At 40.0% G+C, this 25,113-nt stretch overlaps 2 protein-coding genes across 4 annotated transcripts in view; both read right to left on the reverse strand.

The window, feature by feature from the left end:
* RBMS3 (RNA binding motif single stranded interacting protein 3) overlaps positions 1-21,245 on the reverse strand; it is a 937,042-nt gene extending 915,797 nt beyond the window's left edge. For all 3 annotated transcript variants that reach the window (XR_004588862.3, XM_060685802.2, XM_034404015.2), the window contains exon 1: positions 19,673-21,245. Coding sequence is in view for 2 of the 3 variants with exons in the window: in XM_060685802.2 (XP_060541785.1) it covers positions 19,673-19,747 (75 nt within the window). In the remaining variant the exon portion in view is untranslated. The remainder of the gene's footprint in view (positions 1-19,672) is intronic.
* LOC148114285 (uncharacterized) lies at positions 570-14,667 on the reverse strand. The gene is made up of 2 exons (XM_087891582.1): positions 3,722-14,667; positions 570-2,759 (listed from the first exon to the last, which is right to left on the reverse strand). The coding sequence occupies exons 1-2, from the start codon at positions 4,604-4,606 to the stop codon at positions 570-572; spliced, it is 3,075 nt and encodes a 1,024-aa protein (XP_087747708.1). The 5' UTR covers positions 4,607-14,667.
* Positions 21,246-25,113: the final 3,868 nt, after the last annotated feature.

A 25,113-nucleotide genomic window follows, 5' to 3' on the forward strand; every position in this document is an offset into this window, starting at 1 on the left:
TTATATTCATCTAGTGGCCTCCTGGAGTTTTGATGCCAGATGTAATATCTCTCTATTCATGCAGCATATATCTATTCACAAATATGTCCAATGGCTGGATTCATGTCATGCTAACTGATGGTTCACATTTAGCAATATTTCAAAAGATCATATTGAATATATCATGTGATTATATACTATAAACTGTTAAGAAAAGGGGCGTTGGTCCTACCTGATACGCTCCTTCTCGTTGAGTGGAGACAGCAGCCACGACGGGTAGCAGCAGCCAATCAGCATGAAGGACTGAGTCTATCAATAATATCAAGTCCCGCCCTTGTTGCCGGGCAGTCCCGCTTTGACGAAGGACTGAAGAGATAGACTCGGCGTGTGGGAGACGAAGAAACCAAGTTCCAGAAGAAAACAAGGAGAGAGAAGCACCAGACTGACAAAACACAAAGGGAGGGTCTGGCTGCTGTCTCCACTCAACGAGAAGGAGCGTATCAGGTAGGACCAACGCCCCTTCTCCTTGCAGGATAACAACCGGAGACTCGTTGTCCGCAACGGTTCATAAGGAGGGCCCATAAGTGAGTTCAACACAACGGCAAGTCCCAGGTTGGATAGCGATGCAACACCGGGGGAGATATGTTAGCAGCACCCCGGAGGAAACGTCGAATCAGAGGATGCTGTGCCAAGGATGTGAGAGAACCACAGCGAAGAATGGAAGAGATAGCCGCTACCTGGTGTCTCAAGGTGTTAGGAGAAAGGCCCTCCAAGAAACCCTTCTGAAGGAACACCAACACGTCCACAATAGATGCCTGAAGGGGTGAAACATCATGACTGGCACAATACGAGCAGAAGGCCCGCCAGGTAGCCGAGTAAATCCGGTCTGTCGAAGGACGACGAGAGGCTTGGATAATCTGGATCACATCGCCAGGAATGTTTGCGGCACTCAGGCATTGCCGCTCAACCGCCAGGCGGTCAAGCTGAGCCAAGGCAGGTCTGGATGAAATAGAGTACCTTGAGTGAGGACGTCCTGATCGAATGGGAAACGCCAAGGCGGGAGAATTGAAAGAGATACAAGGTCCGCAAACCAAGGCCTCCGAGGCCAGTGAGGGGCTAACAATATCACCTCCGCCTGCTCTGTCAGGATTTTGCGGATGACCTTGGGAATCAGAGAGGTCGGAGGAAAGGCATACAATAGGCCCCGAGGCCAAGGGGATCGCAGAGCATCGGCGGCAACGGCTTGAGGTTCTGGGTAACGGGCAATGAAGAGAGGTAGTTGAGCATTCAGGTGTGTGGCGAAGAGATCGATCACAGGAGAGCCGAACCGAAGAATCAGATCTCAAAAAATGCGAGGATGAAACCGCCACTCCGCGGCGTCTACCTGTTGACGGCTCAGCCAGTCCGCTTGAGTATTGCTGATCCCTGAGATGTGCTCTGCGCGAAGAGAGCTGAGATAGCGTTCCGCCCAGAGCCCTATCGCCAGAGCCACGGACAGCAGGGACTTCGACCTGGTGCCTCCCAGTTTGTTGAGGTGTGCCTTTGCAGTGACATTGTCTGTGAGCACCAGCACGTGTGCCCCGGTCACCAGGTGACGGAATGCCCGGAGGGCCAGGAAGACAGCCTGCAGTTCCAGCCAGTTGATCAGACGGGAGACGTCCCGACCAGTCCAAGTTCCTTGAGCTATCTGCCCTTGACAATGAGCCCCCCAACCGTGGAGACTGGCATCCGAGGTGACCACTACCCGTTGAGGTTCGAAGAAGAGGGAGTCGGCTGACAGAGCTGGTGATTTCCACCACTTGAGGGACCTGCGAACTGCTGGGGGAACAGGAATCGGCTTTGCTGAGGTGGCTCTTCCCGCCTTCTGCAAAGGTAAAAGAAACCATTGGAGCTCCCGGGCGTGGAGCTGAGCCCAGGGAACAATGGCCTATGGCGGAAATCATTTTCCCTAGGAGCTGGGAAAGAACATAAGGGGACACAGTACGACATCTTTCAATCCTAACAATCAGGTCTCGCAGGCTATCCTGTCTTTCTGATGATAGAAATACCCTCCCCTGGACGGAATCAATAAGAGCCCCTAAATGGACCAGGGAGGTACAGGGAACCAAGTGGCTCTTTTCAAGGTTAATTGAAAAACCATGAGAAGCCAAAGTCTCCAGAGTTAGCTGGAGATCTCGAACAGCCTGTTGGGGAGAAGAGGACAAAACAAGAATATCGTCCAGGTAACAAAGTAACCTAACTGAACGAACCCTGAGGTAGGCCGCCAAGGCCGCTAACACTTTAGTAAAGGTACAGGGAGCAGAGGAAAGTCCAAAGGGCAAGGCCCTGTACTGATAATGGACCCCCCCGTAACAAAATCTCAAATAACGTCTATGAGAATGACAAATCGGAACATGCAAATAGGCCTCCGTTAGATCAATAGAGGATAGGAGATCACCCCTCCTAACGCCGTCGAGAATGGATTTTAAAGATTGCATCTTGAATTTACGGTATACCACATACCGATTCAATCTCTTAAGGTCCAGAATGGGTCTCCACCCCCCCGAGGATTTGGGCACCAGAAAAACCTGGGAATAGAAACCCGTACCCCGTTGGTCAGGGGGAACAAGTTGGATAGCACGGATGGAAAGGAGATGCTGAACCGCAGAGTCCATAAGGACCCGTTTCTCCGGGTTACGAGAAATCGGACAGCAAACAAAGGCACTCGGAGGAGGGGAAAGAAATTTGATGGCCAAACCCGATTTTAACGTGGCCAGGACCCATTTATCAGAGGTTGATCTCTCCCAGGAGGCAACAAAGAGGGCCAACCTGCCGCCTATGGGAGGATCTGAGATGCAACTAACGACGGCGTCAGTAGGGGCGACCTCCTCTCCCCCGAAAGGGCCGTTTAGTGACAAAGGCCCGACCCCGAGCTGATCTATCCTGAGAACTCCTGGAACCTATTAAGGTTAGTAGAAGGCCGCGAGGAACCAAAAGAGGAAGACCCACCCACCTCGTTACCTCTAAATTGAGAATGAGGGGCATAAGGAGAAAAACGGGACTCCCCCCTGCGGAAGATAGGAGCTAAGATCTTCTTCTTGTCTCTCGTTTCCGTGAGAAATGGGTCCAAGGCATCCCCAAACAACTTGGCACCCCCAAAGGGATCTAATGCCAGACGCCATTTATGTCTGGCGTCGGCCTGCCAGTGACGCAACCATACTAATTGGCGAGCAGCCACAGAGGAAGCCAGAGCCTTGGAAGCAAAACGGGCGGCGATCAGGGAAGAGTCCGCTGAAAACTGCAGGGCAGCGACAATCTTGTTAAGGTCCTGCTTAATTCGCAAATCATCCGGTGATAATTTTTCCTGTAGCTGCCGCAACCAGAGTAGAGTAGTCTGGTTAAAGAAGGAGGCAGTGGTTGCGGCTCGAATAGCCCAGGCAGAACACTGATGAGCTCGCTGCAGGACTAAGTCCGAACGGCGTTCATCAGGACGTAAAGCTTCATCCGCGTCCCCTGGAATATTGACGTTAGGCAGCAAGGCGACGATGGGAGCGTCGACAGAAGGAATTTGGAGGATGGAATCCAATCCCGAAGCCACATTAAAATTCCGTCGATCGTTGGCCAAAGGTAGTGCAGCCGAAGTTGGAGAGGACCACTGCCGCTTAACAGTATCCAGGAAAAGAGGCGGAGTCGGCACTGATGTAGTCGGCCTAGCCGGTTCTGCAATCATAGGGTCTAACGAGTCAGTTGAAGATGAAGGCACCGGATCTACAACTGAAGAAGACATACGAGCCGTGGAAACAGCTTTAAACAATAATGATTTGAATAATGACTGCGGGAACAACCCCGTGAAGGCAGGCTGGTCCGGTGGAAGGTTTTCATTGTCGGAGAGGCCCGAGTCGCTGAGCTCAGCATCCGTCATAGTCGAAAGATGACTAGAGTGGGAACAGGAAGGGGAGCCAGGAACTCTGTGATGGGCCCTCTCAGAGGAAGGGCGTTCCGGAGAATCCGGAGAAACCGACCTCACTGATCCTGCGTGGCTGGAAACACAGGAACGGGCAGCCAGGGACCTCTGCACCGCAGCCTCAATCATACGTTGAATCTGTTCCGGTGAAAGCTGGCCAGGGATCTGACCAGACATCAGCTGGGCCTCAGGAGCTGTAGGAGGAGGAGGCAAGGATGGAGGCACAGAAGCAGAAGAAGCCGGGGGACCAGGCAAAGAAGAATCTTGCAAGGGCGTTGGTTGTGAGGAAACAGGTTGGGAGGAGGCACCAACTCCCCAAAGATCAGTAGTAGAAATAGTCACGGGGCAATCCTGTAGTGACATCTGATCTGGAGTGATGGAGCGAGGGGCAGGAGCTGGGCTTGGAATCTCGCTCATTAAAGATGCCTGGTTGCCAGAACCATGGAGGTTAGCAAAGGCCTTATCACACAATTTCTTTAAAACTCTGTCCCTCCTTTTCTCAGCCTTGGATATAGTGCCATGCTTATCAGGCCTGGAACAGGCGCCAGGTGCATGTGAGACTGGGGATGGCTCCTGAGAGGCCTCCCGAGCCAATGATTGCGCAACAGACAGGGAGTCTGAGCTGTGAGTGCCAGATGTACCGGCTCTGCAGCCGTGTTTGGACTTTGCAAGTGCTTTAGGCATAATGCTGGCAGAAATCACCCCAAGGGAGCACAGGAAATAATTACAAGTCCACAAGATTAAATGTGCTGTTCAATAATGAAATGGGGGCGCTAGACCCCACTAAGCAGTCCCTTGAAATAGCACAATCCAGATGAGGCAGGGGGCGTAAAAGCTCCACAAAGCCTGCTATTTTGGGTGACAAGGCTGTAAGTATAACAGAGCAGACAATAGGGCAATGTTAAAATATGTCAGGAGCCTCCAGATGACAGTTATCAAGGAGAATCAAAGTTCAAATAGTCCTGAAACTTTTGAAATTTGTAGAAGGTGGTGCTGTTTGTCAGAGAGGGGAGCAGACAGGGCTGAAGACAGCTCAGAGTTCTTAGAGTAACAGACAGCTCAGAGTTCTTAGAGTAACCAAGGCAGGGCTGGATTAATGATGAAATAGGCAACAAAATGGCCGCCGCTGAAAACTTGAAGCAATTCCCTCCTAAGGGCAGAGATATCTCCGATGGTAATGAGGCTTTGAACACGAGCGAAGAAATAGCCTCCAAAATGGCCGCCGCCCTCACAACAAAGCCAAAGTCTTGAGGGCAAACAAAATGGCCGCTCACAAATCCCAACTCTGCAAAGGGCGGCAAACAATCAATCTGAAACAAAATGGCCGCTGCAACTTGAAGCAGGCAATCCGAGCCTGTCAGAGTCAAATGGAGGCAAAAAAAACCCTGAACAAAACAGATCTAAGAAATTAGCTCAGCACCGCACTGCCAGCAGAAAAAAACAATCCCCCCCCCCCCGGGGCGATAGGAAAATAAAAAAACGGCCCGTGAAGAGGAGGATACACAAATTTAACTATACCAGAATAAAGCGTTGTCAACAGTCCGAAATTCAGTAAACCGATCAGGGAGGAAGCCAATAAATCGCAGTCGAGGAATCCGAAGTCAAAAATCAAAAATATCCAAATAAACAGAGCTAAATAGCCAGAAAGGGTAAGAGCTAAAGACCCACACGCCTAATTAAGCTGAAGGACTGAGTCTAAAGCGGGTCTGCCCGGCAACAAGGGCGGGACTTGATATTATTGATAGACTCAGTCCTTCATGCTGATTGGCTGCTGCTACCCATCCTGGCTGCTGTCTCCACTCTCAATGGAGAATATAATAACAAGGACAGGTAAAAGGTTCTACTAAGCCAAGCCAATCATAGTGTGAATTAAACCATAGCATTCCCCAAAAAAGTATTTGCCAATAGCCGTTCAGTAGAACAACTTGGAATAAACAGCAAATGTTTAAAAGAAAGATACTGCAGCTCTACACGAACACTCCTTTCACTAGAGGCTGTTTCCCTAAAATGACCACACACACACAATTGGAATTGACATAAAATAGCTGTTTTATGCACTTTTTGGAAAAACAAAACAATTTTATTTAACAAATTTATACACACCTATCTCACTTAAGCAACTCTGGGCAGTTTATAATTAATAGCCATACAGCCATATCAGAGAGACAAAAATAAAAACAAAGGTAAAAACAGGAATTGAAACAGATTAAAAAGTTAAAAACGAAGTTGCAAAATCCTGGAGATTACATGATAAATACCTTACATTCTAAAATTTATGAGTTGATTGAGGCATGTCTTCTTTCTTTTTTTAACAAGTCCAATAAATTTATAACAAGTCCTCTGAATGATAAAAGCTTCTTCCCAAGCCATTTTGTGAACACTTACCCATTTCATGAAGTACAGAGATACTAGTAGCTTCTCCATGATCTCTTTATCCAGAATGGTCAATAACAACTGAATACAATTCCAAAACACATTATCTGTTTTAGTAAAAAGAGAATTGATTCTTAAATTTATTTTATTCATTATTCACCAGCCTTTTTGAAATTTCTTGTCTTTTGCTGCAGTATCAGAATTCTTAGCCAATATGGCCTTTGTGGGCTGGAAATAATGTAAATTGTAGTTTGAATATTTTTAAAGCCATGGTAAATTAGGAAATATTGTATTACATACATTTTAGACAATGGCTAAGATTCATGGTTTAAACACAAAAGCCTAAATAGCAAAGAACTTCCACAATTAATAAGGATCTAAATATCCTTGTTTTAATTACCACATTATCTACTATTTTCAATTACAACTTAAAAAAATAAACAAGTTTATAAAAAATGCATGCTAATATATCGTTACATGTGGAATTCCCCCAAGATATCCTCACAAACATTCCTATTTGTAGTTTAATGTGTGTATTACTCTTCATAAATATGAAATCCTCCTTCTGAATCATTGACATACATTAGAAGAACTCTAGCCTTTCCCAGTCCAATTTTCATGATGAATTAAAAGATGTATTTCAGCCTTCCCTATTCTGAGTTTCAATGTCCATCAGCCCAGCCAATAAGATCAATAGTCAGAAATGATAGACCTACAATCATAGGAGGACTCAAAGTTTAGCAGTGAAAGCTGGAAGAAAAACCACTTTGTTATAAATAAGAAATTATCATATTTCTCCTTTTTCTAACAGTTATTCTCTTTGAATAATATTCCTTTAAAAACAAAAAAGCAAATAATTTCCAAATATTTCCAACTCATCCATACATATTTTCTGAAATCAAAGGCAGTTCAGATATTACTGAAATATAGAATGTAGCATGACATTTTGATTCCCCCAATTAAAAGGAAAACGAAACTGTCAGTTTTCAAATGCATACTTGACATAAGCCCTATAGAACTGAGTCTATCTTATTTCTACATAGAAATAGATGTTGACTTTAGTATTTTAAATATTGCCTTTCCTGTACAATAAATTCAAGGATAACAGCTTTTAAAAGTTACAAGCAAATAAAATGAAATCAAACATTAATATAAGGTGCAATTGTAAAAATAATTTTAGTCTGTTAATATGCAAAAATTCCAGGGCTAACTTTCAATCTTTAGCAACCAAACAGCATGTTTTCAGACAATATTTAAATTGGGAGAAAGAAAAAGAGATGATGATTCTCGGTTCAATAGCACAGCATGTACTATACAGTTAGCCTCACAGAACCTGCAGTCCTGAACACATTTATCAGATGTCATAAATTTGGTGAGATTTATTTTGGAGTAAATATTTTTAAAATTATTTTTCATGTGATTTAAAAGCAGCAACTTTTAAATGTATTACATACATTTTAGACAGCGTACACAACACAAGCAGAATTCAACCTTCTAGCTGTCAAGGCAAAAAGCAAAGTAAAATCAAATCAAAGAGAAATTAGCTTATTTGGCATGGAATCTTGCAGTAAAAGCTAACCCTTGGAGGGAAAAATAAATAGCATCTAAATTTTGTAAATTCTGTAAATTTAAATATGTCTAATACAAAAAGACTGAACATGTGTATCTTTCATGTGTGCGGGTCTTCCAAGTTCAGTTTCTTTGTAAAACAAGGAAGTAGAGACCTCATCCTGCATCCCTTCTCCTCCAACCTCTTTCCAAAGATGCTCTAGTTTCTAATGCCAGACTCCCTGTCTATGGAAGGGAAAAACCAGTAACATGAAAGTTAGAGGGAAAGAAAGATATCAAACAGAAAGTGTTCCAGGAAAATGAGGATGTGGAGAGCCTAGAACTTGACACTCCAACTGGCATTTTGTCAGGCCTGTCTCAATTCTGGCAGCCTAGCAGGATAGTCCAAAGCACGTATCACAAACAAACACCTGTCTTAAGTTCCCCAAAGAGAATGGATTCAAGCATTGTAGGACTTAAGGCCAAAGAAAATTTATCAAATGGATAGGAAAATGTGGTCTTGTTAGGAATTCCTGGGCACAATAAATAAAAAATGTTTTTCATTCTTTTTGTTAAAAATGTGCTGAACTGTGAAATCTTGTGTTCTAACTAGTTGTTTCAGATTTACAGTTTGTCCTGACCTGGTTTAGGACAACTAATCACAAATGTAATAATAAAAGCAGAGAATGCAACAGTACTACAATGAAAAGTTATAATTCCTCCTATAAGGAAGCTTATGAGAATAGAAAGTTCAGAGGAAGGGAGTTTAAAAAAATGCCAATTTAGAAAAGTAATATCTATGAACAAAGCAATGTTTGATGTTGATGCTGAAACAAAAATTCAACAACTGGTTTGTTGTATAATTTTTTATACATTCTTTTTATATATTCTTCCATGAAGATTCATTCCCCCTAATACAAATATGAATAATTTTACTTGTTTTAAAAGTGTAAAAGACACATTCTCCTAATAAATGAATAATATGGCATTTGCAGCATGTAAATTAATTGATGGTAAATTCAAAATAATTTAAAATCCAAATTCTGTATTTCACGGAATTTGTAAAACTATAGCTCCCTCCAAATCATCATCATCATCATCATCATCATCATCATCATCATCATCATCATCATCCCCCTCTCCCTCACTCTGACTGCTACCTCTAGGCGAATGACTCTCCTTGACTTTTGACTTCGAGCCAGGATCACTCATACGCCTCTGATTTCCTCCTCCGCTCCCTCCAGCAGCCCCCTTACTTTTCCTGCCTGCTCAGATACACATAACCTGACCATTTCAGCCTGACATTGCAATAAATCCTCAGCTTTTTTTCTGTTAGGGCTCTCACCCATTGATCAATATATTGAAATTGATCAGGATATTTATCCTGATTCACTACAATCACTCCCCAAAACTTATCCACTGTTTCTTCCCTTAACGATCCCTGAGGGGGCCACCCCGTTCCCAATAGTGGCCACACATGTTTACATAAGAATTTTAATCGATCCTTTGATCCTTTCAGATAGGAAGGGTTGCTAAAATACTTGTCAAAACCTCTTAACATGCATGCCAACGGAGTATTTGGAACGCTCTGAGCTCCTCCCATCCTATCACACTGCCGCCGACTCGTAGCCCCGGAACTCACGGTCACTAGCGAGGAATGTGACGGCTTAACCACCCACACAACCTGACACAGACTTCGTTAGGGTAGCCACCCCGAGTCCAAGGGAGTGATCAAATCCCTTCTTCTGCCTTCAAATGAGGCAGGTACAATTCCTTTACAATATACTCACTTGAAACGTTCCCACTCCGTAGATTCCTGGCCAGGAATTTGTTCAGACCACCTTTCCTGCACCGCAGGGTTCTTGGACTCGATCAAAGCACCGTCGGTCCCACAGGGATGCCGCTGCCGTCTCCCGGAGATATACCCCCGTGGCACCTGGAGAATGTTCAGGAGCGACTTCCCAATGGTCCCGAGGGGTCAAATGGCCCTCAGCGAAATATCGCCTCGTACCTGGTCCCGGTGGAGTCGCCAGCTGTTGCAGGAAATAAAACGGAACCAAGCCAAGCTCTTCAATGCAGGAAGAAGTTTATTGTGCATGGTTCAAACAGTCCAAAGACGAGCAAAGGGTCTGAACAATGATGGCTTCTTTTGGTCACATATTTATACAATTTAAAGGCAGAATTATCACAAAGAGTGAGACATTTCACACGTAAAAGCTGCCCTTTCATCTATCTATAGGAAAGTAATAACAATCTTGTTCCCACAGGCTCAGGTTCTCAGCTCCGGAGCTCAAGACATAATAAAAGAGGAGATAAGGGGATCAGAGACGCCTCAAGGGCAGTAAAGGGGGCAATAAGGGAAGCAGTATTTCTCCTCTAGGATATACATGACATTTGGGCTGTAATAAACATTAAACAACAGGATGTATCTGTTTAGGGTCAGTTTGCCCTTTTACAATTCTGTGCCTACGTCAAATACCTTTTGCCATCTTAGCACCTTGGCATGGAAGAGGCACTTCTGTCTTGACCAAAGATTTGGAATTATGATATTTATTTATTTATTTATTTATTTATTTATTTATTAGATTTCTATACCGCCCTACTCCCGAAGGACTCAGGGCGGTGCCCAGCCAAATAATAAAAACACATACAATACAAAATTTAAAAAATAGAATAAAATCAAATTAAATAATTTTGGCCCCAACAAATTTAAAACCCCAAACTTTTAAAACCAATTTAAAATTGAATATATAAATACTAAAAGATATTTAAAATTTTAAAAATCTTTTATAAAAGAGGGGGAAAATTAGGCCAGGCCGGCCTGGTGAAATAGTAAGGTCTTTAAGGCGCGGCGGAAGGTGCACAGATCCAGGATCCTCCGTATCTCTGGGGGGAGCTCGTTCCAGATAGTAGGTGCCCCCACAGAGAAGGCTCTCCCCCTGGGGGCCGCCAGTCGGCATTGTTTGGCTGACGGCACCCGGAGGAGCCCCTCTCTATGGGAGCGTACCGGCCGGTGGGAGGCTATTGGTGGTAGTAGGCGGTCCCGCAAGTACCCGGGTCCTAAGCCATGGAGCACTTTAAAGGTGGTAACCAAAACCTTGAAGCGCACCTGGAAGACCACCGGGAGCCAGTGCAGCTCGCGCAGGAGAGGTGTTACATGGGAACGCCATGTCGCTCCCATTACCACCCACGCGGCCACACTCTGCGCCAGTTGGAGCCTCCGGGTGCTCCTCAAGGGGAGCCCCATGTAGAGAGCGTTGCAATAGTCCAGGCGGGAGGTGACAAGGGCATGAGTGACCGTGCGTAAAGAGTCCCGATCCAGAAAGGGACGCAACTTTTGCCATCTTAGTTTTATCCCAATATCGGATCTTAGCCTAGCTCAATCCAACTGTCTACTAATCTTCTAATCATTCTTACATATCAAAATCATCCACAAACATTTTTCTCACTTGTAGTCCAGATGGATGAGAACACACTGAATACTTACCTAAATCCAAAAGGAGACAGTTTATAGCTTGTTAAATAAGCTTATAGCTTATTTTCAAATTAGTGCAACAGCTAAAGGTCTATATACTAGAATTTTTGGTAAAATAACTACTGTCCATAACCACGTATTGTATGTGACCTGTCAAATTGTCTCAGTTTTTGAAAAATCTAAGCAGCAAAATTGAAAGTTCACTTGAATGCCTGCCAGTGACATAGTTTATAAGCCGAGCTCAGATTGACAAGGCACAAATTGTGCAGGTTTGCAATAATGGACTTGCATCGGTAATACTTGCTTGCTATTGACAGAGTTTTGACCTTAGTTATTCTTTGTTGTTGTTGTTATTCTCCACAGAACATTCACTTAATTCATTTTCAAATTTAGCAAGAACTATAATAAAAAACACACACACAACAGCTTAATACAATTTCCTTGCTCATAAAAAGTTGTAATGATTTTTAAGTTTGCTTTGGACCAACATTCTGCTCTTTATTTGTAACTCTCTAGTGCAGAGTCTTTGTGTCAAAAATTATGTGAAGCTAGAATACTCAGTTGAATTTCTAGCAAGTTATTAGCTGAGACACCAATTAGGCCCATTTGGACATCACAGTAGCTAAAATTCTGAAGATTATGATCTAGCAATTATATGTGCTGCATAGCTTCCCCTTATTTATCCCTCCTGCCAGAAAAAAAATGAACCAGAAGTCCTTTTGTCATATTTCTTTTAACGTAAATCCAATCCATGATTCTAGAGTCAGAGTAAAAGCCAGGGTTCACACCATGCCTTACTGGCTACCCATACACTCTCACACATTCTTCCTGAGTCCCTGCATTTAGACCAACCCCAACTATCCATGCAACTTCTCCCACCCAACAGCAGTAACCCCAAGCCCTGTGGTGCTTATGTCACAACTTGCCTACCAGGGGTGGGTTCTACTTACCTTTACTACCAGTTCACATCGTGCTTCTGCACATGTGCAGATCACTTGTGATGACATCTAGGTCAGTGGGTGGAGCCTCCTGCTGGTTTTACTACCGGTTCTTGCGAACCGGCCCGAACAGGGGACAACCCACCACCTGTGTACTCTTGGATACCTCTTCCAACCAGCAGCAGACACTCCAAGGTCTATGGCATTCATGCTGTGCCTTCCCCACCACTCACACACCCTATCTCACTTGGCAGCAGCAGTACCCTTCCCCCAGATATTTACACATCCTTTCATTCCCTCTCCCACATGGAACCAACCACTTACCTGCCTGCCAGCTACTTGCAAGCAACCTGGGACATGCAACTTCCTGCTGCTTCCCCACTGACTTTACTTCTTGGAAACCGGTAAGAAGTTGAAAACAGGTGCTTGCTTAATGACTCACAATTGTCCTCACTAAGTGATGCAGTCATGTGATATTAGCTTTACTCATTGCTGTGATAGAAATTCTGGTCCCAAGGCTACTATTATACTTTAGACAAAATAGCTAAGTTAGGTTTTCAGCAACCTAGCACTAAGCATGAAAAGGAAGAACAAAACATTATTTCAATTGGGGATGAAACGAGAGGTCCTGATTCCTTGGTAACGGACATATACATTGAACAACTTTACTGTCTGTTGCTAGATACATTATTTCTTCCTACATACAGCTTATTATTTCTCTTCACTAAAGGTACTTATTTATACACCAATCAGAAGTCCTTAACAAGTAAAACAATATGAGGGCACAGGTTTGTTGTCTATTTATTTAGATGAAGGATAAATGAAGCAGGTGGAAATCATCCTCAAAGATGAGATAAGGAGAAATCTCACCAGTTTTTCTAGCCATTTATCCCAAAAGGTTAAAGATTTGGGCTGCAAATAAAATAATGAAATTTAACAAAGCTGAATGTAATATTCTTTGCATAAGAAAAAGGAGATCAGGTAGAGGCAGTTATAGTCCGCCTTTACAACAGTATGTGTGAAAATTTTATAGATGATCAGGGACTGAATATGAATAACCATAATTTAAATTCCCCTCATCTCAACCCAGTATAAATCCTACAACAGCCTAGCCACTTTATAGATCTGATGCATGAAAACATATGCCTTTAAATAAAATTTTTAGATATGTTCCCAGAGATCTGATTTTCTGCCAAAATATTTTGCAAATTCATTCAGTTCTTCTCAACATTCTTCAACAGGTTGAGAGTTTGTATCAAGTGTATCAGGAAGAAGAATATACTTCTTTCCCAAGTCCCACTTTCTAAGTCCATGAGAATGCATATATAATAATACAAACACATACATGTATAATGCATATGTACTTTAAGGCTGTTCTAAATTTATTTAATGGAATGTTCTGACCTGAAATAGGACATTTTGAATACAGGCTAGTTCTAGAATATTTTAAAATGACTTGTTCTGGCATTGAAACAACTCTATCTAATTTGTGAACTTCTGAGATCCAGGCAGACATGCAAACTAAAAAATTAGGTATTATGAAAACACAAGATGACAATTTCTCTTCTGCATCTGTTATCCTTTTGCTACTCACTAATAGATCACAAAAAGTCTCCTTCACATATACATTTGTTATTACTTTGCTTCAGTATGTATTGTTGTATCTTATGAAAAATCTTACAAAACAAATGTGCAATCAGAAATGAGTAGCTAGACAGTAGTTAGGGCACTGACCATAAGACAATGGTCAAATGTGTTTATGATTTCAGATGCCTGTGTTTTATTCCATGCTTGTCTGTTCCCTTGATAAATTTACTTGCTCCTTAAAAGTAAGTACATCTGAACACCCATCTCCTCTTTAAAAAGTTTAGTATTATCACTGTAAACCAAACTGCTTCCTGGACAGCAAAGTTGATAGCATCCACTGTTAGTTACAGCAACAACCAAATGGCCTCACCTGACATTTTACAAATGTCAGATGAGGCAAAACTCGGCAATTTTTTCTTGTGGCTACCCTATTTCAAAAAAATTACATCTTACCTTCTTCTTTCAGTTGATTACAAAATATAGAAGAAAAGAAAAATAAGACTGAGCCTTTTAGAATATTAAAATATTCTGCTGCAACCTTTAAGATTATGCCATGTGTATGGTACTGCACATCATAAATATTAGTATTCAATATTTGCTATAGCAAGATCTGTATCCTTAAAATCTCCAGGCCTGATCTGGTAAACTTGCGTATATGCATCTTTTAGGCAATAAGCTACATTGTTTGTGTGTTTAATAAGACACAGCCTATGGCAGGCAGAGAAGTAAGGAATCATTAAAAGTTTAAAAACCGAAAATTTTAGTACTAAACTGAACTGAACATGATATGGAAATAATAAACTGAAAAAAGCAGCATCAACACTGTCAAGTTTATTTAAACATTAGGTGACCTTAATAGCAACATAATAATTTTTAAAAGCAAATGTGCCCAAATTAGATAACAAGAATGTGTAGCTCAGATTTTAAATGCAAAAAATTTCAAGCTTTCCTATTCTAATATCAAAATAATTGGCATGGTGTCCAGGGTTAATTAATCCAAATTTTTGACTACAATCAAAGATCAATCCATTGTTATCCTTGTATTTTAATAAAAGATCCGATTCTGGGAACCTCATAAGATATGAATGGGGCAGAGATGGATAATATTACAATTTATCAGCGCTAACAAGCACCTAAACAAATATCAATTTTATTCCTATAAATGTACTTCTTTTCCTCTATTTGCACTTATTTATCTTCACTTCTGCACTATAAGCTCTAGCAAGACACTGGAGACCTGGCAACAATCCAAGCTGCAGATGGTTGGCAGTGCAGCCTGAAATCAGTGTGCGGTTGATGAAATAGTCCTTACACCTGACCCTTGCTTCACACCAGGCACAAAACACAAACTGAACATAACTAGCCAGAAAAGCTTTCTGAAGCATCTTGCTATTTGGAACTCTTCCTCAAGGCATTCTGAAAAGACAGAGGGCCAAAAGCAGCAAAAATGTAGTAAACTGAGAAAGGAGCATTTGAATATAAGGAATGGCCGAGAAGCAAACAAATAATTGGGGGGTGGGAAAAGGTATTTTTTAAGAGTAACACAGGAAAAGTTTCTTGCATTTCACACAAGGACAAATGTATTACATGAATGTAAAAATGGATTTAACTAAAATATGTCAGAAGGCTAATACCTTAAATTGCAAGCCTGTAAAAAAAAATGATACAGTATTTTAAAACTATCATTATATAAATCTTATTCCAATTTTTTTTTTTTTAACAAAATCACCTCTATGTGGGAATAAGCAAATTTGATTAAAATGTCTATAAGGGAGAATATTTGTAGCTCAGGGTTGAATGGGGAGTCCTTGGTGCTCTCTGAGCTTGGTTGTTCTCTTGTAGACATTTCATTACCCAAACTAGGTAACAGCACTGATGATATTACCTAGTTTAGGTAATGAAACGCCTGCCACAAGACAACCAACCCCAGAGAGCACCAACGACCCTCATAGATTAAAATATTTATTCTAAAGTAAAAAAATAATAATAATTGGGGGGATAAACAAATGAAAATAATAATAATTAAATTTATTTATTTTATTTATTTTATTTTATTTATGTATACTATTATTTAATATAAATAAAAAATAAATATTGAAATGCAGTTGCAATTTTCTGTATCAATTTATTACTTTTTTTATTTCAAATACATTTCAAACATATTTTGTAAACTTTTCTGCTGAATGTGCATAATATATGATGCTTATACTGTCAGATAGATTAAGTAGTATCTTAATTTTTCCAATATATTAAACATGTGGTATTTTCTTTTATGCACTTTCTTTGTAAAGTTTTGGTTAGCCAATCAGAATAAAATCATGACTTATTATAATATTCAAATTATACCAGTGAATCAAATTTCCGATCCATTCATAAATAAATGTAATGTAAAGCATAGTATCTGATTTGGTTCATTGGTAAAAAAAACAAAAAACCCCTTCCATTTGCAAAACTAACTTAGCTCCAATAATGATTTAAATGCAATCACTTCACAATATATAAAAAGTTAAGTCCTTTTGTTAGCTAGCAAAGAAGTTCCAAGAATAATCTCTTTTATGATTACCAGAATTTTTTTTTATTTATTGCTAGAGTTTAGCAACCCAACTACAAAATATGTTGATGTTTTGAATTAACAATCCATAAACCAGTTTTAAATTTTATATTTTTACAACAAGTTTAAATAAAGCATGTAGTAACCAATACTTCTATTGCATTGAGACCATTCAAATTTTTTTAAAACATGATTTTGTAATCTAATAATGTACTGTAATGTATTATATAATGGTCACAAAATGTGTTTGATGAGATTCATTTCATGTTTAGGATCACTATTTGCAATATTAAAAATCTGGCCATAGTGTTAATAAAATTTCAAACTCACTTTACTATAGTCTGACGGTTTCACATCATACTTATATTTTCATTAGCATTTCAAAGGTGAAGAGGGACCCAAAACTTTACAAATATAATTTCTGAATGTGTTTAGGCTGAGTCCAAAACTAACATTGTATTTTAATGTCTAAAACACAACTCAATCACATTCATTTAATTTTTGTATGGTATGGTATGGTATCTTGGTTGTATTATACACAAATCATCATATAATAATGAATAAGATCTTCATATTTTACTTAACATTGTATGATGGGTTGTCTATAATTAAGAGTCAGAAGTTTTTTTGTAATAAATCCTAAAGCCGTACCCCATAATGGCATACTTTTAAACAATAGAGAAAAGATTCATGAAGGTTGTTTGGAAGAAAAGAAAAAGTAAAGAATATATTGAATAAAACAGTGAAACAAATTGAATTATGATTCATTTGTTGCACTTTAACATTTGTAATAAATCTATATACTCCCCTGCCACTAATGTTATTGATTTCCAAATAGGAGTTTATATTGATCCACATTCTGTTTATGTTACATTTGGATTATGTCCCTGAAATTATTTTTGAATTTCTTTTAAAAATATGTAACACATACATTATATTTGGGACACAAATTAATGCCTTTATAGTTATTTGATAACAGATCATTATCCCAATAAAAGATTCTGTAAATCACTTCCAGAAACTCGTAACTTTAAAAAGTGCTGCTTTTCTGTACCACTTTAAATGGGTATAATAGTGGATAGTGTGTGTGCGGGTGTTACACACCTACACACATACGGGTGTTAAGTTTACTTCATAATCTTGTTTTGATGTCTATGATCATGTAAGGGAGAAAAAATTTATATAGAGGAAGAACCTGATAATTATAGACTTTTGCTTTATAGTTCTAATATTGAACTATGTTAAACAATTCTAAGAATGTATACATTTGTAGCTAACACGTAAATTCAACTTCAGTAAAGAATAAAATATCATCACTAAAGATAATATTTAATATACAATATTATCTAGGCTTTGGAAAGGCCCTGCTTGTGATAATGGTCATCTACAAGAAGAAAAATATCTTTTCCTAGCCATTTCTTTCTTCAATTGCAATTTTGCACATTTTAAAAGAATTCTATCATTGTATGCATTAGGGTTCATCACAATAATAGTTAATCACAATAATAGGTTTTCTCAAAAGTGTGTTTTACAAAGTCAAAATCAGAAGCATCAAGGTAGCAAGCAAGAGTGGCATTGTTTAAATTACACTACGAGTCAAAGGAATGCAATGTGCCTCATCCTGAATTTGAAGCTGTTGTTCTTTAAAGGAAAAACAAATCTTCCTAAATTGCTTCATGGTCTTGATGGGACAGTTTTTAAGAATTCCATGTGTCTCATTTCCATTCCTCCAAAGTGGTCAGGCTATAGATAATAAAGCAGTTTGTTGCTGCCTCTAAAAGAGAAGGAGCAGCAATATATATAATGAACGGCTGCAGAGGCAAAATGTTATTTCAATCGACCTTGAGAAGAAAAAACAACCCCTAATTATGAAAACAACTATTCAAAAATGCCTAAAATGTTTAATATAACTGGCACACCACTGTTTATTCAATAGATTAGTGATACCCAGATTAGAAATGAAAAGAAAGAAAGAAAGAAATCACTGTAGGGAGAGAAGTTCTGTCATCCGGAGTGTCAAACATATACATTATTGGTGCTTTTCACAACCAATTCATTTGACTTAAGAGTAGGTAAGCAAGAAAAAGTCATTTCTGAACTGAAAAACTGAACTTAATTACCACACCTAGGGGTAAAAATATTGCTCATTCAATTCTATCCCCCTGCCCACCAAACATATCACGTCATGGCTTCCAGATGGGTCACCAAAAGCTAAAAGAGATTGTTTTCTTTTTGAGTGAAAAAAAAATAGAGTTCACATTGCAGACCACTTTTCTACAATCCAACTTTGAATATTTGTTTTAAAAACTGTAAAGTAAATGATTTGTAGGTAGAATAAGATGATGGAGCTTTATTTTGAAAAGTTGGTCAGAAAATCCAGGTTATCCAAGCTGTGCAATGTGCATTTGAAAAATATTTCCAGTGCACATTTTAGCTGATTTATTATGCATTATACTTTCTGGCAGATTAAGGCCCAATTTACCATTTCATTATAGCATGCACACACCATAAGACAAAACAAAAAACAAAAACATGTGGGTTGCAATTTGCTTGCCCACACCAACAAAACAAAAAGTACTAGACTTTCCAGACTTTTCAAATAGTATATGATTACCCCATGATCAATATCTAATGGAACATTAACAAGCACATTGGCCTGTGTCCCCCATTGAATTCCCCAAAGATTAGATTGGGTCACCTCTTTGCCCTCCTCTGACCCTGCTGGCTTCCACATACATGTCAGATACAATCAGGGAGGATCCACCGCGCCTCCTCTATCATTAGTTTTTGTGTTTCCTCCCCTCTTGTGTCAGCCCCCATCAACTCCAAATCTCCCCAGCCAGCCAAGTTTTTTTATTGAGCCGGTGCCAAGGATGATTGTTCTGGGGACACAGTCAGTGTGCCAACTGGGCATTGCCATTTCCAATTTTATTCAAGAAGGGGCACATGGAAATGTACCTCCGGCACATGTAAGTTGCCCCCAGTAAGCAAAGAGCTTGATCAAAGAGACCATTCCTTCTGTTTTTGAAGGCACACTCTCCTAGAAATCCATTCCAACCTTCTTTCTCCCTTCTTTCTTTCTGGGCTGGTTTGTCTGGCTATTAGTTCTACTCACTCCTTCCTGATACAGAACTCAGAGAGAGAGAGAGAGAGAGAGAGAGAGAGAGAACACCAGAATGCCTTCAATTTCCACCAGTCAACTATATTCACCGTTTCCCCCAAGTGCCAAATGGTCTGGAATTGGCACGCTGGACAACCCCAAGAAGCTCGTCACATACCTTGGTTTGGAGATAATGGGGATAGTAGTATGTGTACTGTGGGAACATTGGCTGCGGTTCCAAGCGTTTGCCCATGTAGCTAGAATCTTTATCTCGGATGCAGGGAACTCGTTGACAGGGAGTCGTGCCCCAGGCCTTTCTTCGGTTAAAACCACTATTCCTGACAGTCCTAATCAAGGTGGCTTCTTTCTTTTTTCCTCCCTCGGACTTCTTTGCCTTCACTAGGTCCAGTCGCGTCAACCGCCGCAAAAATTAAAAATAAGATTTTTTTAAAAAAATCAAAACATCGAAAAGGGGGAAACAGGTCTTGCTTTGCTTTGCTTTGCTTTGCTTTTCTCCGCCCGCCCCGTTAGAGCGGGACCCCCCGCCTTCCTCCTACTCTTAAGTAATGTCAATTGCCAGGGTCTGGAGAGGGGTGTGTGAACCGGGAGGGGGTGTCAGTCCTTTCGGAGAAAACAGCAAGACGAGGGAAGTCCGGATCTCCTCAGATCGGCTTCCTCGCGGTTTCTCACGATCCCTCACCCGCTTACTAAAAAGAGAAAAGGAGGGGGTGGGAAGGAAAAGCTCTAAAAAAAAAAAAAGAAAGAAAGAAAGAAAGAAAAGAAAAGAAAAGAAAAGGAGGGAGGCATGACGGAAGGGAGCGCGTCCTCGCTCGCCCCAGCCTAGTTGCTGCGGTCGCCCTCACGGAGGGACCCGAGGTATTGGGGCTTTTCTTCTCTTTTATTCAAACCCCCTCCTTCCAGTCGGTGGGTGGAACTACAACAGCTAGCTTCTCCCTCGAGAAGGAGACGCAGTCCAGAAGCCTGCAGTATTTCCTACTCAAAGAAGCAGGCGCGCTCCAGCCCTTGCTGCAAGGAAAACCCCGCTTCCTCTGCTGGCTATTATAGAAAGCGGAGCAGTTTTGCTGCCGCCAAAGCCGCCGAGATGGGGGGTGGAGGGGGGGGAGCTGTGGCTCAGCCTTCCCCCTTCTTCGGCGAGTCTTCCCAAAGTTAGCCGCTCTAAGAACAGCGCGGGCGTTTCAGAAAGTCGAGACAGAAAAAACCGGAGCTTGCTGTTTAAGAACACTTCCACTCCAAACGGTCGCTGATACGGCTCACAACCTTTATTGGAAAGAAGCTGCCAGAGTTCCTCTACTGGAGATAATCCTTCCCAATTAGCGGCTGGACCTTGGAAACTGTTGAAAGAAACCGAATGAAAAAATTCGGTCTCTTTGGTGTTTGTTTGTTTTTAAATTCAAAAGCTAACGAAAACAACATTTCCAAGCCTTTCAAAACAGTGCTTGCAAAAAGGAATACACACAAAAAATATCTGGAGCGGAGATGCTACAGTGTTATTTTTTTCAAATGACAACATTTTTCCCAAAAAAAATTAAAAATGATTTTTAAGATGGTTCTCAAAATGATTATTAAAAATCACTTACCTCCTGTTTAGTGAAGATTTGATATATAATAAAAATGATCACAAAAAATGGATTCCGTTATTTAAGGAAACTGCTTTTATTTAGTTAAGTAGCTATAGATCTGCTTAGGATGTGTTGTCTCATCCTCTGCCATCCCTGTGCACCTATCCTCCTCATATCTTCACCAGCAAGATCTCCAACACCAGTCTAGATAACTCAACAACTGGGGGCGGGGGGGGGCGGTTTACACAATTCTGGGAAAAGGCAGCACAAGGAAAGGCAGACAGGCCTGTCCTGTGGAGCACCTTTTTGTCTTCAGATCCAAAGTGCAGCATCACCCTACTTCATACAATACAACGATCATTGAGAAAGATATAACAACATATGCACCAACGGTAAGCTTGGTTAATTTTGCCTTTAGTTAGTTTGATATGGATTGGTATAAAGTCCAAATCCAGAAAATTGGTTTATTTTTGGTATTTATATTAAGGATATTGTATGACTAGGCTACCGGTCACAAACTAATTTATTACATTTTAAGCTACTATATTTGCAAATCCAGCCATAGACTGGTACAGAGTCACGTTGTGAGATCTTTAGATGGGTAAAAATTGAACAAGGATCTTTACATTGGTCACTACACTGTTTTTTTTAATATTCATTCAAATCCATGTAATAACTTACTGGGACTATTCTTAACAGCTGTATTGACAGGCAATGTAGATTAACTGAAGCAAGGAATTTTCTATCTCCATTGTGCAACAGAAATATAGAATCATCAGTTACAGTTTGCTGCAAGTACACCTGGCAGTCATTCAGTTTTTTAAAATATTATTAATGCTAAAAGGGCATAATGTTCCATTTTGCATTAAGTTTTTTGGCCTCTGATAGGAAATCTTTAAATCCTAAATATGCCTACTAAAAATAGTCACACTGAATTTAAAAAAAAATTCTGTACTTTCAAATTTTTAAAATTAGGGTTACAGACTACGGTAGTTTGTTTTATACATCCTATTGGTTGAAGTTACCCAGCACTACATAATGCCTTTAAAATCCAGAAAACCATACATGATTGGTTTGATAAACTAAGGGGCGCAATCATTTGATTTTCCAATAATGCAGTTTGTGATGATCATTGGTGATTGTAGCATGCTTATCACTGGTTATTTTTCACTAAAGATTATTTAAAAGAAAAGATCAGGTGTGGGGGGAGAAGAAAAGTGTCAGTGGTACACTGATTGTCATAGGTAGCTGACAATTCAGGCTTCACATCATACTGTGGAATGCCACTCAAAATTGGCAATTGTGTTGAACATAGGGGCTCATTAGATATAGAAAGTATTCCAAATAATAAATTCTGTTTTATATCTCTGAGATTTTGTCATTTCCAAGGGATTTTGTTTTGTATAGGATGTTTGCTCTTCATTATTTTTTGGTGGATTGGAATCTGACTTCTCTGATGTTAGGAATTAAGATTAAGATTACAGTAGTAGAGAATGTAAACCATTTGTTTTCTCTAAAACATGTTGAGCATGTTTTAACAAAGGGATCTTGAATTGTATCAATTTGGCATGGCCTTATTCAGTTAATAGCCACATTCTGTCTTCAGCTCCTGTGACTTCTACCTTATTAGCAGATTCTGAAAGCAGAGAACCCAATTAAAGACCATTCTCATTATGTGTGAGGGAACTTGCAGCTGTTTATTTCAGTTTTGCTATCTAGGCAGTAAAATCTGTGGCATAACACATCTAAGACAGTTGTCTCCATAGAGACGTTTACCCCCAGGGAAAGCACCTCTACCAACACTTTAGAAACGATCTTGTTTCCTACATAAATGTGGTTATGCTAAGGGAAAACTAATATATACAGAGCAAGTGGGACCACCTGCAGCAAAATATTTCTGTATGTCTTAGCATTTTCACTTATGCTGTTTTCCAAAATACTCCATTCCATCCACCTGCTTTTTCTGTCTCCCATCTTCAACTATCAATTTGTGTAGCTAGCTGATAAGCATGCTCTGTCTAGTAGGGCAGCCTTGCTCGAAATATCTGATCTGTATCATCATTTGTTTTTCTACACGGCATTGTTTTACTGAACATAATAATCTTCATGTCTGAAGGTGATAGAACTAAAAATGAGTTCTAAAAAATATTCAGTACTAGAACAATTGTGAACATTCATCACAATACTGCATTTTAATAATATAGTTTTGGCAGTGAGTTGTTAGATGAAAATTATGAGAATTATGGTCTAAACCATTGGCAAAAACATGAGATTAGGAAAGCTGGGACAGGGGTATGAGAAGCGGAGGGGAGATATAAAAAACTCAATATGTCAGCTTTCATTGCATGAGCACCATCTTGCTTTAGGGTGTTTCGTTTTTAGGGTCCTTTGTAGATATGTCTGACTAGAATAAGTCAACTCTATTTTTCAAACTATTATGTGTAGAGAATAATATCATAGAAAAGAGGCTATCTGATTAGAAGAGTAACTATCTTGTGAGCTGCACCACAGTTGACACTACAAACAAAGATTATATAGGTAAACTCTGCTCTTTAAAGTCACCAAAGCTCTTTTTTTATTGAAAGAGTTTTACAAATACAAATTTTCCCCCTTTCCCCCCCTTTCCCTCCCTAACCCTCCCCTCCCCCCATGGCTTCCCCAGGATGAAGTCCAAATCCAAATCATGTTATATAATACTATACCGCCCGTCTACTCTACCCCCTGTGTATTATATATTTCTTGCTGACATTCTAGTATACTATCCCCTGTAAATTATACCTTTCTAGACAGCATTCATCTAGGAATTATCTGGTACTTCCTAATTTAGTATTTATTCTACACATAATCTATCCATATCCTCCACTCCCTTACATAAATCTCTTGTGTCCGGTCTTTTATATATGCTGATAACTTCACCATTTCTACAAAACTAGCCACCTTCAGAGTCTGTTCTTCAATAATTAACATAACATCCCTTTTCCAATATAACCTAGCCTATCACCATATACCATATCAATTTTATTTCACCCACTTTCCCGCAGGTCCGCCATATATAATTGTTTACAAAATCTAAACAATCACATCAAATCCTCCTTCCAACAGAGTATTTAGTGTCTTTAGTTGCCATCTGCCCCCATCATTGAAAAATACTTTTATGTATAACCCCCCCCCGAGTGACTTTATATTTATATTCCATATGATATCTTCTGCAAAGTCTTCCATCTAGATTATTAATTCCATCGACCATGTTAGGGTGACAACCAGACCAACTGCAAGTGCCCTTGTTCCGTAGTCCTCTTGCCTCATAATTATTCCCTTCAATGTACACATAATCCATCTTTCTTGAAATCTATAATAGAAAGTTCCAATTCACTCGATTACAGGCCTTCTCCATATACTTAAACACCAGCACTGCAGGGATCTGTTTATTCTTCTCAAGATAGTCCAATAAGTCTATGATTTGCCTTGCATTATCTTTCATATATCTGCCTTCTATAAGTCCTACATAAACATAAATCGGTTCTTAGATAACTGGCATTGATGTGTTGGGTAATAGTTTTACAAAAATTTTATAATCCATTTTCAAAAAAAAATATTGATCTAAAACTTTCTAGTTTTGTGGAACCTGCTTTTTTTCTTGCCTTGTGCTGGCTTGAACCTCTGCTGTTGTTGTTTTTCTGGAATTTGTTTGTATGCTGTTCGAGTTGTATGCTGATCTTTAACTTTGCAGGACATCAGATCAAGATCCAAAGCCGCTTCTCTTGTGTTTTTAAGTGATCCACCTAAAACCTTTAAAGGATGATCCAAGCGCAAGTCATCCAAAGAGCCCCGTGTAGTTCCTTGTATTATTGGCTCCACCTCCATCTGCTTCCACTGGACTTCAGTCTTTTGTTCAATTTGCTTTTCTTTATCTCCCTTCTGTATCCCTGACATTGACAATATACATGGAGATGTTGAGCCAATTTTAAAAACATTGCGATAAAATTCTTCCGCTTTTTCAACAGTATTTAATCGGTATCTTTCTCCTTGATACGTCAAT

The sequence above is a fragment of the Pantherophis guttatus genome, chromosome 4 (assembly GCF_059756535.1).
Source record: "Pantherophis guttatus breed Tessera chromosome 4, ASM5975653v1, whole genome shotgun sequence".
Taxonomy (NCBI): Eukaryota; Metazoa; Chordata; class Lepidosauria; order Squamata; family Colubridae; genus Pantherophis; species Pantherophis guttatus.

What these genes read in the sequence shown, in the direction of transcription:
- LOC148114285 (XM_087891582.1), bottom strand. Translation starts at nt 4,606, where the DNA reads ATGCCTAAAGCACTTGCAAAGTCCAAACACGGCTGCAGAGCCGGTACA. An exon ending in CTTCTTCAGTTGTAGATCCG is followed by an intron (nt 2,760 to 3,721) that starts GTGCCTTCATCT and finishes GCCTCCTGGGAG; the next exon opens with AGATCAACCTCTGATAAATG.